This window comes from Lycorma delicatula, chromosome 3 (assembly GCF_047948215.1).
Source record: "Lycorma delicatula isolate Av1 chromosome 3, ASM4794821v1, whole genome shotgun sequence".
NCBI lineage: Eukaryota > Metazoa > Arthropoda > Insecta > Hemiptera > Fulgoridae > Lycorma > Lycorma delicatula.
This window is the reverse complement of record NC_134457.1, coordinates 2133344-2147792: the sequence shown is the minus strand read 5'-3', so window position 1 is coordinate 2147792 and position 14449 is coordinate 2133344. Positions and strand designations below refer to the sequence as shown.

General features: G+C 31.3%; 1 protein-coding gene across 5 annotated transcripts in view; it reads right to left on the bottom strand.

Moving 5' to 3' along the window:
• l(3)76BDm (trafficking protein particle complex subunit 8 homolog l(3)76BDm) overlaps positions 1-14449 on the bottom strand; it is a 130430-nt gene that overhangs the window by 17304 nt on the left and 98677 nt on the right. For all 5 annotated transcript variants that reach the window (XM_075359351.1, XM_075359353.1, XM_075359352.1 and 2 more), the window contains 3 exons: positions 13156-13294; positions 7793-7886; positions 581-825 (listed from right to left, as the gene is read on the bottom strand). In XM_075359351.1, coding sequence (XP_075215466.1) covers positions 581-825; positions 7793-7886; positions 13156-13294 — 478 coding nt within the window. The remainder of the gene's footprint in view (positions 1-580; positions 826-7792; positions 7887-13155; positions 13295-14449) is intronic.

Below are 14449 nucleotides of genomic sequence, written 5' to 3'. Positions count from 1 at the left end.
ATTTGTTAAAGTTTTTTCTATTTTGCTTATTTCTATTTTTATATCAAAATGATCCTTATCTAAAAAAAATGGCCTTATAAATTACATGCCTTGTATATGGCCTATTTTGAAAAAGAATCATGAAGACATACTCGAAGTGAAAGAATGTAATAATTGTATATCCTAATTGAATTACATATTTTTGGTAGGTTATTGCAAGTTTTGATTGTTCAATATACCGGCAGGCCTCACAACATTTTTCATCAATATGTATATTAAAAATAAAATGACTAATCCAAAGTCTAGGTTGATTTATATTATTATTGAATGCTTGATAAATAGCAACATTCCTATAATAAGTCAATGAAAAAATAGATTACATCATAATAGTTAATCTACAAACAATTATTTTATAATTAACAACACAAGCAAATATAATATTAATCATTACTTTTCCACAGACTCTATATATTATCAAGAATATATATGAAAATCATATATATTCTTGTAAGTGATATATATTCTATCATTCTTTTTGGACACTCAACTTTCATACTTTAACAGATAAGTGTAAAAAAGAACTACGGATAATTAAGTATACCTTCCACATGAGTATTAGTGTTGAATTAAGAGTAATCGCTGATTCAAGTTCTTTTAATGCTATATTATTTAATTCATCTTGAGACTCCACATTACTAGAAGAACTAATAAGAAAATCTTTACTCGGTTTAAGATCTGATGGTTCTTTTAAAAGATGAACTGAAGAAAGCTCCTGATCTTTCGTTGAATTTCTTCTTGTTGCTTGTAAAACTAAATGAACTACTTCTTGAGCTTCTAATTGCAATTCTAAAGAAAAACAAGCATTTACTAAATAATTATAAATAAAACTAAACTATGTAAAATATAGAATTTCTTAATAAGTAGCCTATTTATAAATTAACCTCAGCCAAGAGTAACAAAAATATGGAGAGATTGTTGCGGCTCCTGCCAGTTGCAAGGTATAAAGCGCCATTCATCTTCTGAAAGTAGAAGAAGCATCTGTATCCAAGATCAACTGTACATAGTTTACAGTAATACTGTAATTAGTTACAATTCTGCGAGAGAATGGTGTGGAATATTTAGAGAAGGGAAAAATAACATGCATGACGAGGAAGGATGACGGCAACATTCCATTGTCAGTGATGAATTTGTTACAAAAAAATTGAACATGCTGTTTCTGATGAACATGGCTTCACAACTGCTGAACTTCATGGAAATTTTTCTCAAATTTGAAGGTCTACTCTGTATGGAGTTGTTACAGAGATTGGGTTTTTGTAAGTAAGGTTATAATGAATACTGAAACAACTTACAAATGCCCACAAAATGAAAAATAATGAGAGGTGCATCGACTATTTTTTAGCAGAATAAAAGAAGTGAATTTCTTGACAGTATTATTATTGGGTACGAGACAACAATTCGATTCATCAATATTAGGACAAATATTGTACAACACTGTTTGGACAACCCGTACAATGGATGCACACACTACTCACCAAACAATCCCAAAAAATTCAAACAGAAAAATTATAGCTCCTGTGTATCGGGACCATAAAGGAATTTTGTTGCCAGGAGAATTAAGAAACGGGTGAGGCAATAACCACACATTCACTATGAAATGTTGACAAATCTTAGATACAGGATAAACGACAAGGGACGCCGATGAAAGGGATAATTTTTTTCATGACCTCACACTGTTGCTAGCACTAAGGATGTACTAAACAAGTTTAATGGTAGATTTTTAATCAACTCCCTTACAGCCCTGATTTAGCATAATCTAACTTTCATATGTTTGAAAAATTGAAAAATTCACCGGCTACTCAACAATTTCAAAAGCAATGATGAACTCATGGATTGTGTGAATGATTGGATGGGTATTTTGGTGGTGCTGTTCTTTGAAGAGGAAATAGACAAGCCGGTGTCATGATACTATAGGTGCTTTAATTTCAGCGGGGACTATGTTGAGAAGTAATAAATGAGAGTATGAATGTAACTTTTGTATGGAGTAAATTATTTCAATTTATTTTGTTTATTTTTATTACTCAACCAAGGGTTAATTTATAAATAATCCTCATATTACATTAAGATACTAAATTATATTGTTTTTAATCAGTCTGCCTATTAGATATTTTTCTGTGTGTGTGGTATGGTGACGAGTTCTCCCACTCCCTTGTTCGTGTGTGTTGCTCTCTCAGTTGAGCTGAGTTCGGTTCATGACCCAACTCACTGTTGGGACATTAATGTTGATCTGTTAAGTTTTAATCAGAAAGTTTCTTTAGTGTAATGATATACAATACCATAAGTGACAATCTATACAATAAAGGTGTCAATAAGTGTCAGTCAGATTCAAAGTGTGCCATTTTATAATACGGTCCACTTAATGGACTTATAATTAACCATTGGTCATTTGGGCTGCATCTTTTTTACGGAAATAGATGTGCAAATTGTTATTTTCAAGTGCAAACAAAACAGCATAAATTTGTGACAATGTAATGATTTAAAATTAATTCTTCAAAGCTTTTCAGTGCACTGAGTGATATTTTCTTTTCTAAATTATAATAATTAAGATGTATAAATTTATTTACAGTTTTTATTATTGCTGAAACAAATTGTGTTGCTACTCATATATATGTGCATGCTGCATGTAACATAACACTGTTACATTCTAGATGGAGATAACCTGACAGCAGTTATGTTATTGCTGTGTAAACAAGATAAGTAAGCATGTTATTTTGTAATCTGTTGTCAAATATTCCTATAATGAATCATAATCTTTATACCAAATTTCCTTTATTATACACTTTATCCTACCACAAATTTAATTCCATACTTTAAGTACTTAATCGTATTATTTATTCTTGTTTATAATTAGCCTACATTGTCATAATATTATTCAGTTCAATTCCTTATAACATGTTTTGATAAATCATTTCATACAACAAAAATACAGTAGGCTACTGTACTAACATTAATTTTTTTTGTTTCACTTACAAAATGACTAAAATTAAGCAATTAATTAAAGAACGTGTCTTAGTTAAAGCTAAGTTAACAAGATTCAAAAGATATTTCGCTGCTGTATCAAATGTAAATGAAATTACAATTAAAAGTTAGAACGCTAAGCTTGCAGAATATTAGCCTGAGTTTGAAAAATTCAACTACAAATAGAATTACAGGATGACTCTAAGAGTCAGAAAATGACTCCAAGAAAGGGAAAATTTCGAGTCTGAATTTTTTTCATTAATGACTGCAGCACAAGACCTTATTTAAATCATATGAAAGCCCACTTAGCAGTGAAATCAAACCAACAAAAACTTAATCCACGTCAGATAAACTTCCAGACGTAAAACTTCCCATGTTCAGCAGAAATTATGATGAATAAGTGTCATTTTATGACACTTTTATGTTGCTCAGTCATTTTAATGAAATGTCAGAAATTCATAAATTTCATTATCTCCGATGTTCTTTAAAGGGTGAAGCAGCTGAAATTTTATCATCTTTAGAAAGGTCAACCAAAAATTATGAGGTTGCTTGGAAACTTTTAAAGCCAGATATGGCAATAAAAGATTTTTAATTAATAAACATTTAAGTGAACTATTCAACCTCTCTAAAAATGATAGAGAAAATTCTGTGTCATCATGAAAGCTTTTAGACAATGCATTGAAACACATACATGCTCTAGCAGGATTAAGACAACCGATTCAGCAATGGGACACACTTCCATGTAATTACTAGTACCAAATTAGATTTGGCTACCTTACATGAACAGGAAAATTCCTTAGAAATAAATCAGTTGCCAACAATGCACGAATTATAAACATTTCTGCAACATGTCAAGTTATGGAATCAATTGAAACTAGCAAGTCTCATAAATCGCATATGAACAATCAATTACCAAATGAAGTGCAACTACCAAAATTTAAATCATTTTCAAAAAATAATAGATCATCCGAAAATTGTCATGCGTCTACAAAAAATTGTATTATGTAATCAATCACAACACCCGATTTATTTTTGTGAAGCTTTCAGAGCGTTATCAATTCCTGACCGTGAACTTGAGGATAAAAAAACGTGGTCTGTGCTTCAACTGTCCAAACAGTCAGCATAAAACTGTGGTCTGTCAAGTAGGCTCATGCAAACATTGTGGCAAAAAACATAATAGTTTGCTACATTACATCGGACCTAATTCTAGTGTTACACAAAATAAGATTTCTGCCGGCTGTGATGAATCGTCCCAAATGGTAATTCCACAACAAACAGTAGTATCCGTATCAAATGTTAGTTTGAAGCAGTCCAACCCTGTTGTTCCATGTTACTTAATAGCGGTTTGCAGTCAAATTTTATCGCTGAGAAAACTGCAAAATTTTTAAGACTACCATCAAAGAAAAACATGTTACAAGTTAATGGTATAGGGAAGGCTGCAACCACTACAATTCATTCTGTGAACTGTGTTATTAAATCAAGAGTGAATGGATTTGCAGTGAATGTCGAGTGTGTAGTTTTGCCAACCATCACTCAACAATTACCCACAGTTCAAACCAGAAAATCAAGTTTGCAATTGCCACAGAATCTGCTACTGGCCGATCCAGATTTCCACAAACCAAGTTACATTGACATACTTCTTGGTCCAGAATTATTTTATGATGTTCTATATGAAGGAAACATTAAAGAAAGTGAATCAAATCCAACATTTCAAAATACCCTATTCGGCTGGGAAATTTCCAGTAAAATATCGATCAACCAGAATTCAACAGTTTTATCATCTGTATGCAATCTATCCACTTTATATCACATCAATGAAAACATTAAATAACTTTGGGAATTAGAAGACTGCTGCAGTTCTGCTGAAAAACAATTTACAGGAAATGACAAACTTTATGAAGAATTGTGTGAAAATAATACAACAAGATCTAGGGATGGAAGATACTGTATGAAGATCCCTTTGAAAGGTGATGTAAACCAACTTGGTGAAACAAGAACTACTGCAGTGCGAAGGCTTCTTTCGCTTGAGAAACATCTGAATTCAATCGCTGAATTGAAATCACAATAAATAAACTTCATGAGAGAATACAAAAACGTAGGGCACATGAAATATCATGGGTCTAAATCATACTGCATTCCATACCGTTGTGTTATATGGGAAGATTCATTTACAACAAAAGTAAGAGTAGTTTTTGACACTTCCAGTAAGACACCATCTGGGATTTCATTAAATAATTTATCCATTGCTGGACGTACGGTACAATCAGATTTGGTCAGTATTATCATCAAACTCATGAATATGCTATGATAGCTGACATAGAAAAGATGTATAGGCAAATTGAAATCCATGCTTCTCAAACAAATCTTCAGTTAACTGTATGGCATAAAAACTACAATGAAGAAGTAAAAACATATAATTGTTAACCATGATGTATGGGACCTCAAGTGCCATACTTAGCAACAAGAACATTAAAGCAACTAGCTGTAGAAGAAAAGAAAAAAAATTCCAAGGGCGTCTCTTGTAACGATAGACAACTTTCATGTGGATGATCTTATGACAGGTGCATCTTCACGTCAAGAAGCAAAACAATTTCAGAGAGATCTAATTTGATCTTGTTAGTCGTTGAGGATTTTATCTTAGAAAGTGGTGCACAAATAATCAACTAGTGTCCAATGTTCCATGTGAAGATGTACGTCAGACTGATTACAACATCGATCAAGATCCTAGAGTTAAAACTCTGGGACTAATTTGGAGTCCTGTGAAGGATGCATTTCAGTTCTTATTCCACAAGGAAGGCCAAAGTCAAAAACCAAGAAAACAAACAATCTTAGCTGCGATCAGATGAATATTTGATCCTTTAGGATTACTCGAGCCTGTCGTAATCATTGCAAAACCTAGTTGTATTATGCAAAATCTATGGTCTTGCAAGAGTAGTTGGGATTATGAGATTCCAAAGGACTTGCTAAACAAATGGAATTCGTTTCAAGAATCATTGGGCACTCTTGAATTTCCCAGATGCCTCATAAACAAGACAGAACCAATTCATCAAGTTGAAATACATGGTTTTGCAGATGCATCTGAATCTGCGTATGGCGCATGTATTTATCTGAAATCCATTTACGTATCAAACAAGATCACGGTAAACTTAATTATATCAAAGTCAAGAGTAGCACCATTAAAAAAGGTATCATTACTTATCTTAGAATTATGTGGTGCGTTGCTTTTATCCGAATTAATGAAGATTACTGCAAGTTCATTACTACAACATAATGTCTTCTCCAAGGAAATCTGTGATCTCAAATCCTTGAAACCAATTCAAAACATCAGTCAACTAAAACCATTAAATCCACATCTCAATGATAACGATATACTAAGGGTCGGAGGTTGTTTGCAGAATTCCAGCCTCCATTCTAACCAAAGGAACCCCATCAATTCAAAACAATAGTCAACTAAAACTGTTAAATCCATATCTCAATAATAACGATATACAACGAGTCAGAGGTCGTTTACAGAATTCCAGCCTCCATTTTGACCAAAGGAACCCCATCATTTTACCAAAGAATCACATCTTGACTAATCTCACAACCTGACACGTCCATGTCAAAAACCTGCATATTGGACCACAATCACCACTGAACGTGATTAGACAAAAATATTGGCCTATTGGAGGAAAAACTTAGTTCGTAGAACATCTCATCAATATGTAAAATATTTCAAAGCAAATCCCAAGGGAATCACCCAGATAATGGGAAACCTACCCAAATCATGTGTAAATCCAAGTCTTAGACCATTTATAAGCACTGGGATTGATTATTGCGAACCATTTTGGGTAAAATTATCCAGAAAAAGTGGAGTCGTAGCTCAGAAATGTTACATATTACATTATTTGCTTGTTCAGCATTAAAGCCATTCATTTAGAATTGGCTGAAGATTTATCATCAGATTATTTCATCTCAGCGCTCAAACACTTCATCGCGAGAAGGGGCAAACCTACTGAAATATATTCCGGCAATGAAAGAAATTTTGTTGGGGCCCAAAGAGAGCTGATTCAGCTAGTGGAATTATTCAGAACTGAACATTTTCAATTATATGTTGCAGAAGTTTCATCCATTGAAATTTCATCCCACTTAACCGACATAAATCAAGCAGTCATTTGCCTATGCTTGTTGTAATGATTCCTTTTTTAATCTTTATTTCACAGATAGATATAATATTTCATTCATACTTATATATTATATAGACTGTGCTAGAAATTAATAGATGAACTATGTCATGGCTAACAAAAGGAACTGCACCCTTAAGTATTCCTGCAGAAGGACCAAGAAAAATTAATGGAACACCATCTTAAATAAAAAAAATAATGTAAAAACAGTTAAAAATCATTTTTCATAATTTCTTTTAAGCTAATCATAAAAATAAAATCAATGCATACTAATTAACAGTAACGCAGTTAAAAAAAAAACAACCAGCCAAAATTAAAATATAAAAATTATGATTTAGACATGAAAAAAAATTACTTAGCAATAAAATTAAATAATACAGAATTACAGATTTGATTTGGTAGTTCATAGACCAGTGAAAACAAACAGCCAATAATATTAGTGAAATACAAAACCACTGAAAATGTATGCAACATATTCAATGTAACTATTGGAATGGTTTGTAGTTTAAAAATCGCTAAAATACAGTTCCACTTCATTAACATATTTTTCATACAATCCTACATATTTTGCTATTCTTAATGTTTACATATTATATTTTTTAATTTCTAAACTCACGGTTGTTAGTATTACGTACCTTTAGGTGAGTAAGCCTGCTGAGAAAGTTGCCAACTTTGACTGTATAAAGATATTAGTTGAATAGAAATTTCTGTTAATAGAGGATCATGAATCTGAAAAAAAAATTGTTAAATACGTTCATCATAATTTAATTATATGAATAATCAGATTACAGCTATTAATAAAATATATTATGATTTTGCAATATAGTTTAGAATATGTATTAAAAAACAGGCTAAATATCTCTTTATAACTACAATATCATTAACAAAATGAGTATAACCTTGCAGTTGTTTATTATTTCAATATTTACAACACCGTACATTTTTAATTATTTGTTCTACATAATTTAAACTTTATTTACCCTAAAGATTGTAACTTCTCTATGTCCGTTCATAACTAAATTCAGTAACCTTAAATTCCTTAATTAAAGATCCAACCAACCAAGTTCCCCTTTTCAATTTATTTATAACATTGTTTTTTTTTAAATTCACCTAAAAAGAAACCAAAATTAAATAATCTTTGTTTATCATAATAGTTAATATTATCTTTTACTACAGGTTTAAATAAAGTCCAAGGAATATAAGTTTGTGAAAATGGTACGTATGATAAGAAACATCTCCTCATTCTACAAATAAAATTAAATAAAAAAATTAAAAATTTTTAATTCTCCAGAAGATGGGGTTCATCCTCTAGGAGAACTGGTACTGTGAGAAGTTCGGGTATAAAAGAATTTAAAAAGAAAAAAAATTAAACATTATTTAAGAAATTTAATATAATTAAAAAATAATAATCTGTTAATTTATTGTTATTGTTCTTACCAAAAAAAAATTTCTTAATATAAAAATAAATTACAATTTTTAATAAATTTTAATTTGAATAAAAACATACAATAAAAAGTAAAGTTTCCTATGTACGCATCCAGGTCCAATTTATTTACATTTAAAATAAATAAACAAATTGCTCTAGATAAAAAAATATACTTTGAACATTTATGTATAAAAAATAATTTATCCCATAATTTTAAACTTAATTAATCGGAATACAGAAGTCCAGACAAATTTCTGGTGTTCATTTTCACTCCATATCATGATAGTGAGTGTTCTAATCTACTTCTTCATGACGAGATCACTGCAGTTTGATTAAGAAACTTTCTCATATATTGGCTGGGGTCGACTTACTGGAAAAAGGCACAGGAAATTGAAGTAATTAGAAAAATTTTACATACAAAAGTATTATATTTGAGATGAAAAATTGCATTGTTTACAAGGAAAACTAGAAAAAATAAAGTTATAAAACTTCTAGAAAGATTCCCATTTTGGAAGATGCAATCTGCTGACGATAAACCAAGATAGTTTAATAATAATAAGAATAATAGTAAAATATAAAATTTAAATCTTATCAATGATTCAGAAAACAGACTATATTTCCTTTTATTTACTGACACCATTGACAACAATCCAAACATTAGTATGAAAATAAATACATAGATTAATGATCTTTTTATCTAGTAAATTTTTTTCTTTTAATCATAATGAAAAATGGTTGTGATAACTGAACTTACTTAAAAATAGAAAAAAGTTACAAAAAAATTTGAAGACGATGAAATCTGAATGATGAAAATCAAACCAGTATTAATTGGGATAATTAAGTTTAAAAATTTGAAAAAATAGAACATAAATAAAATTATATTCATATATGTATTTAGAGTGGGAAGGTCACAAATGAATCATAATAACTTTCATTCTTTATCCGATACAAAAAATTTTAAATCTTAAAATGTGATAAATTTGGAAATTTAACGGCTTGATGAACATACAAGTACAGAACTATAAGAAAAAACAATATGAAATTTGAAAATCAGCGTATGGATTCAAGAATTATAAATATTAAAAATGTTTAATAGAAACTAACTTTTCTGGGTCACCAGAAAAGTAAAAAATAACATTCTACGAGTCGGAGCGTGAAATGTTAGAAGTAAAAAAAAGGTTGGTAGGCTAGAAAATTTAAAAAGGGAAATGGATAGGACAAATGTAGATGTAGTAGGAATTAGTGAGGTTCAGTGGGAAGAGGAAGGCGACTTATGGTCAGGTGATTTTAGAATAATTAACTCAGCTTAATTAATGGACAGGCAGGAGTAGGTTTCATAATGAACAAGAAGATAGGGAAGAGAGAAGAGTATTTCAAAACGCATAGCGATAGAATCATTGTAATAAGGATAAAATCAAAACCTAAACCGACAACGATTGTTAACGTCTATATGCCTACAAGCTCCCATGATGATGATGAGGTTGTGTATACGAAGAGATTGATGAAGCAATTAAACACGTAAAAGGAGATGAAAATTTAATAATAGTTGGAGATTGGAATGCAAGCATTAGAAAAGACAAGGAAGGAAATATAGTGGGTGAATACGGGCTGGGCAAAAGGAACCAAAGAGGGAACCGACTTATAGAGTTTTGCACGAAGTATAATTTAGTAATTGCCAACACCCAACTTAAAAATCATAATAGAAGAATATACACTTGGAAAAAGCCAGGTGATACTGCAAGGTATCAGATAGATTAAATCATGGTTAAGCAAAGATTTAGGAATCAACTCGTTGACTGCAAAACTTACCCTGGAGCAGACATTGATAGCGACCATAATTGGGTGATAATGAAATGTAGATTGGGGTTTAAAAACCTGAAGAAAAGGTGTCAGATGAATCAGTGGAATTTAGAGAAGCTTGAGGAAGAGGAGGTAAAGAAGATTTTTGAGAAGGACATCGCAAGAGGTCTGAGTAAAAAAGATAAGGTAGAAAATGTAGAAGAAGAATGGGAGAATGTTAAAAAGGAAATTCTCAAATCAGCAGAAGCAAACTTAGGCGGAATAAAGAGAACTGGTAGAAAACCTTGGGTTTCAGACGATATATTGCAGCTGATGGATGAACATAGAAAATATAAGAATGCTAGTGATGAAGAAAGTAAAAGGAACTATCGACAATTAAGAAATACTATAAACAGGAAGTGCAAACTGGCGAAAGAAGAGTGGATTAAAGAAAAGTGTTCAGAAGTGGAAAGAGAAATGAACATTGGTAAAATAGACGGAGCATACAGGAAAGTTAAGGAAAATTTTGGGATACATAAATTAAAATCTAATAATGTGTTAAACAAAGATGGTACACCAATATATAATACGAAAGGTGAAGTCGATAGATGGGTGGAATATATTGAAGAGTTATACGAAGGAAATGAATTAGAAAATGGTGTTATAGAGGAAGAAGAGGAAGCTGAGGAGGATGAAATGGGAGAAACAATACTGAGATCTGAATTTAAGAGAGCATTAAAAGATTTAAATGGCAGAAAGGCTCCTGGAATAGACGGAATACCTGTAGAATTACTGCGCAGCGCAGGTGAGGAAGCGATTGATAGATTATACATACTGGTGTGTAATATTTATGAAAAAGGGGAATTTCCGTCAGACTTCAAAAAAAGTAGTATAGTCATGATACCAAAGAAAGCAGGGGCAGATAAATGTGAAGAATACAGAACAATTAGTTTAACTAGTCACGCATCAAAAATCTTAACTAGAATTCTATACAGAAGAATTGAGAGGAGAGTGGAAGAAGTGTTAGGAGAAGACCAATTTGGTTTCAGGAAAATTATAGGGACAAGGGAAGCAATTTTAGGCCTCAGATTAATAGTAGAAGGAAGATTAAAGAAAAACAAACCAACATACTTGGCATTTATAGACCTAGAAAAGACATTCGATAACGTAGACTGGAATAAAATGTTCAGCATTTAAAAAAAATTAGGATTCAAATACTGAGATAGAAGAACAATTGCTAACATTTACAGGAACCAAACAGCAACAGTAACAATTGAAGAACATACGAAAGAAGCCGTAATAAGAAAGGGAGTCCGACAAGGGTGTTCTCTGTCTCTGTTACTTTTTAATCTTTACATGGAACTAGCAGTTAATGATGTTAAAGAACAATTTAGATTCGAAGTAACAGTACAAGGTGAAAAGATAAAGATGCTACACATTTGCTGATGATATAGTAATTCTAGCCGAGAGTAAAAAGGATTTAGAAGAAACAATGAACGGCATAGATGAAGTCCTACGCAAGAACTATTGCATGAAAATAAACAAGAACAAAACAAAAGTAATGAAATGTAGTAGAAATAACAAAGATGGACCACTGAATGTGAAAATAGGAGGAGAAAAGATTATGGAGGTAGAAGAATTTTGTTATTTGGGAAGTAGAATTACTAAAGATGGACGAAGCAGGAGCGATATAAAATGCCGAATAGCACAAGCTAAACAAGCCTTCAGTCAGAAATATAATTTGTTTACATCAAAAATAAATTTAAATGTCAGAAAAAAATTTTTGAAAGTATATGTTTGGAGTGTCGCTTTATATGGAAGTGAAACTTGGACGATCGGAGTATCTGAGAAGAAAAGATTAGAAGCTTTTGAAATGCGGTGCTATAGGAGAATGTTAAAAATCAGATGCGTGGATAAAGTGACAAATGAAGAGGTATTGCGGCAAATAGATGAAGAAAGAAGCATTTGAAAAAATATAGTTAAAAGAAGAGACAGACTTATAGCCCACATACTAAGGCATCCTGGAATAGTCGCTTTAATATTGGAAGGACAGGTAGAAGGGAAAAATTGTGTAGACAGGCCACGTTTGGAGCTCTCCAAGATTCCCTATCTAGTCTTAGTCGTTTCATTTCAGTATACCCTCTACATCCTACATCCCTAACAATTTGTTTTACATATTCCAAACAACAAACTCTTCAATCAAACACCAAACACAATTCAATCAACAACAAACTCTTGCTACACAGAGGAGTTTTCGTTTGCATAAACAGCAGGCCTCATCTGAGACTATTAAATTGTATAAAATTTGTGGTTGTGTGTTAATCATTTCTAAAAGCACTGTGTAAAATTCTATTCATTAATGTAAATCTAGAGGGAGTAATGTTTTAACCACTTGAATTTTAAACGAATGTAAATGTAAATCTACGTGTTACAATATGTTGTGGATAGCCAAAAGTTTTTTGGGGCATTGCAGAAACAGTCAATTTAAACCTTCTAACCGGTTTAGAATCATTTGATCTGTTGGGATTTTTGCATTAATTTCTATGCTAAAACGGTATCTTAACTTACATTGCATTACAGCAGCTGAATCACAATTTTTATAAAAACACTCAAGAGCAAACACACAATGCTCACTTAACCAACTCCATGACACTTGAACACTTTGGACTGATGTATGAATCAACCATACAAACACTGTGTTGTCCGAATGTTTTGTGTGCCAGTTTTACATCTAGTCAATTCCATTGCATTCTATATAATAAAAAAAAAAAAAAATGAAAAAGTGGAAAATACCTGATTATTATTTTTTACACGCAATCGAAGATTCAGTGTTTCCTTCTTATGACATGATGAACAACTCCTAATAGCTATTGCAGATACCTGAAGTGATTCATACACAGATATCGGCCAAGAGTGTCTTACTAATCTGTACCTGCAGAAAAATTAATAAATTACGGTATACAATAAAATAACAAATGAATAATTCAGGGTGCGGCAAGTTAAAACAAATTTCATTTATAATTTCTAACACTGTAATCCAATCGAAGATAGTTACTTTTATTTTCACATTTTACATTAATAGTTAATTACACTGAACTAGAAATAGCCTTATCCGGTTTATTATGTTATACTTTCCTCTCTGGAATGTTAAAATACATTTTGAAAAAGGTTTTATTTTATTACTTTTCTTTAAACAAGGTTTAAATTTAACCAAAGTGTTAAGCGTTTCTAGTGGATTTACCTCTCTGCTCACTGTTCAAGAATGACTGGGGGCAGTCGCGTTCCAGATGCTGACTCTGACATTACATTGCTGTTATTAAACATAAAATTAAACAATATGTAATATGCTAAATGTTTTTTATACTGTACCGATGTTATATAAATTCAATAAATACAATTTATACATAATTGCGTGAATATCTATTTCACATTGCTTTATTTTCAAACACAAAGTGAATTAGTATAAATCAATACTGAAGTAATTAGAATGAAAATACTATATATATAAAACAATATGTCAATGACAGATTCATAATCAACACCCAGCAAAAACTAAGGAGTATAACTTAAAAAAAGAAGAAGAACACACCTAAAAAAGGATTTTTTGAAATTCCAAGTTTAGAGGGTTAAAATGGAGTAGCAATGAAATTTACTATGTTTTGAATTTCTCAGTAACAAATGAGGATATCAGCTTGATTTTTGATCTGTGTAATCTTCATGTGGATATCTAAAAACCAATTTATTGATTTCTCAAAATCTGACTTTGAAAGGCATGAAGAGAGGTAAAAAACTTTTGAACAATGATTGCAATTTTCCCCATTTCCGACAATACTAAACGACACATTCAGTAGATTTGGGATTGTAAATAATTTTCAGATAGATATTTAAAAACAATTTTCAGTTTTTTTTTATTTCAAGTTTTTAAGGGGTGCAATGGTGTACGGCGTGGTTCAACCAACACAGCCACTGTTACTTTATGTGCGATGCAACTGGCTGCATCTGCTTATAGAGTTACTTGACTAAAAAACATAAAATAACAAAAATTAAAAAAAAAAGAGAAATGAAATATCTACTCCTCTTAGTGGTG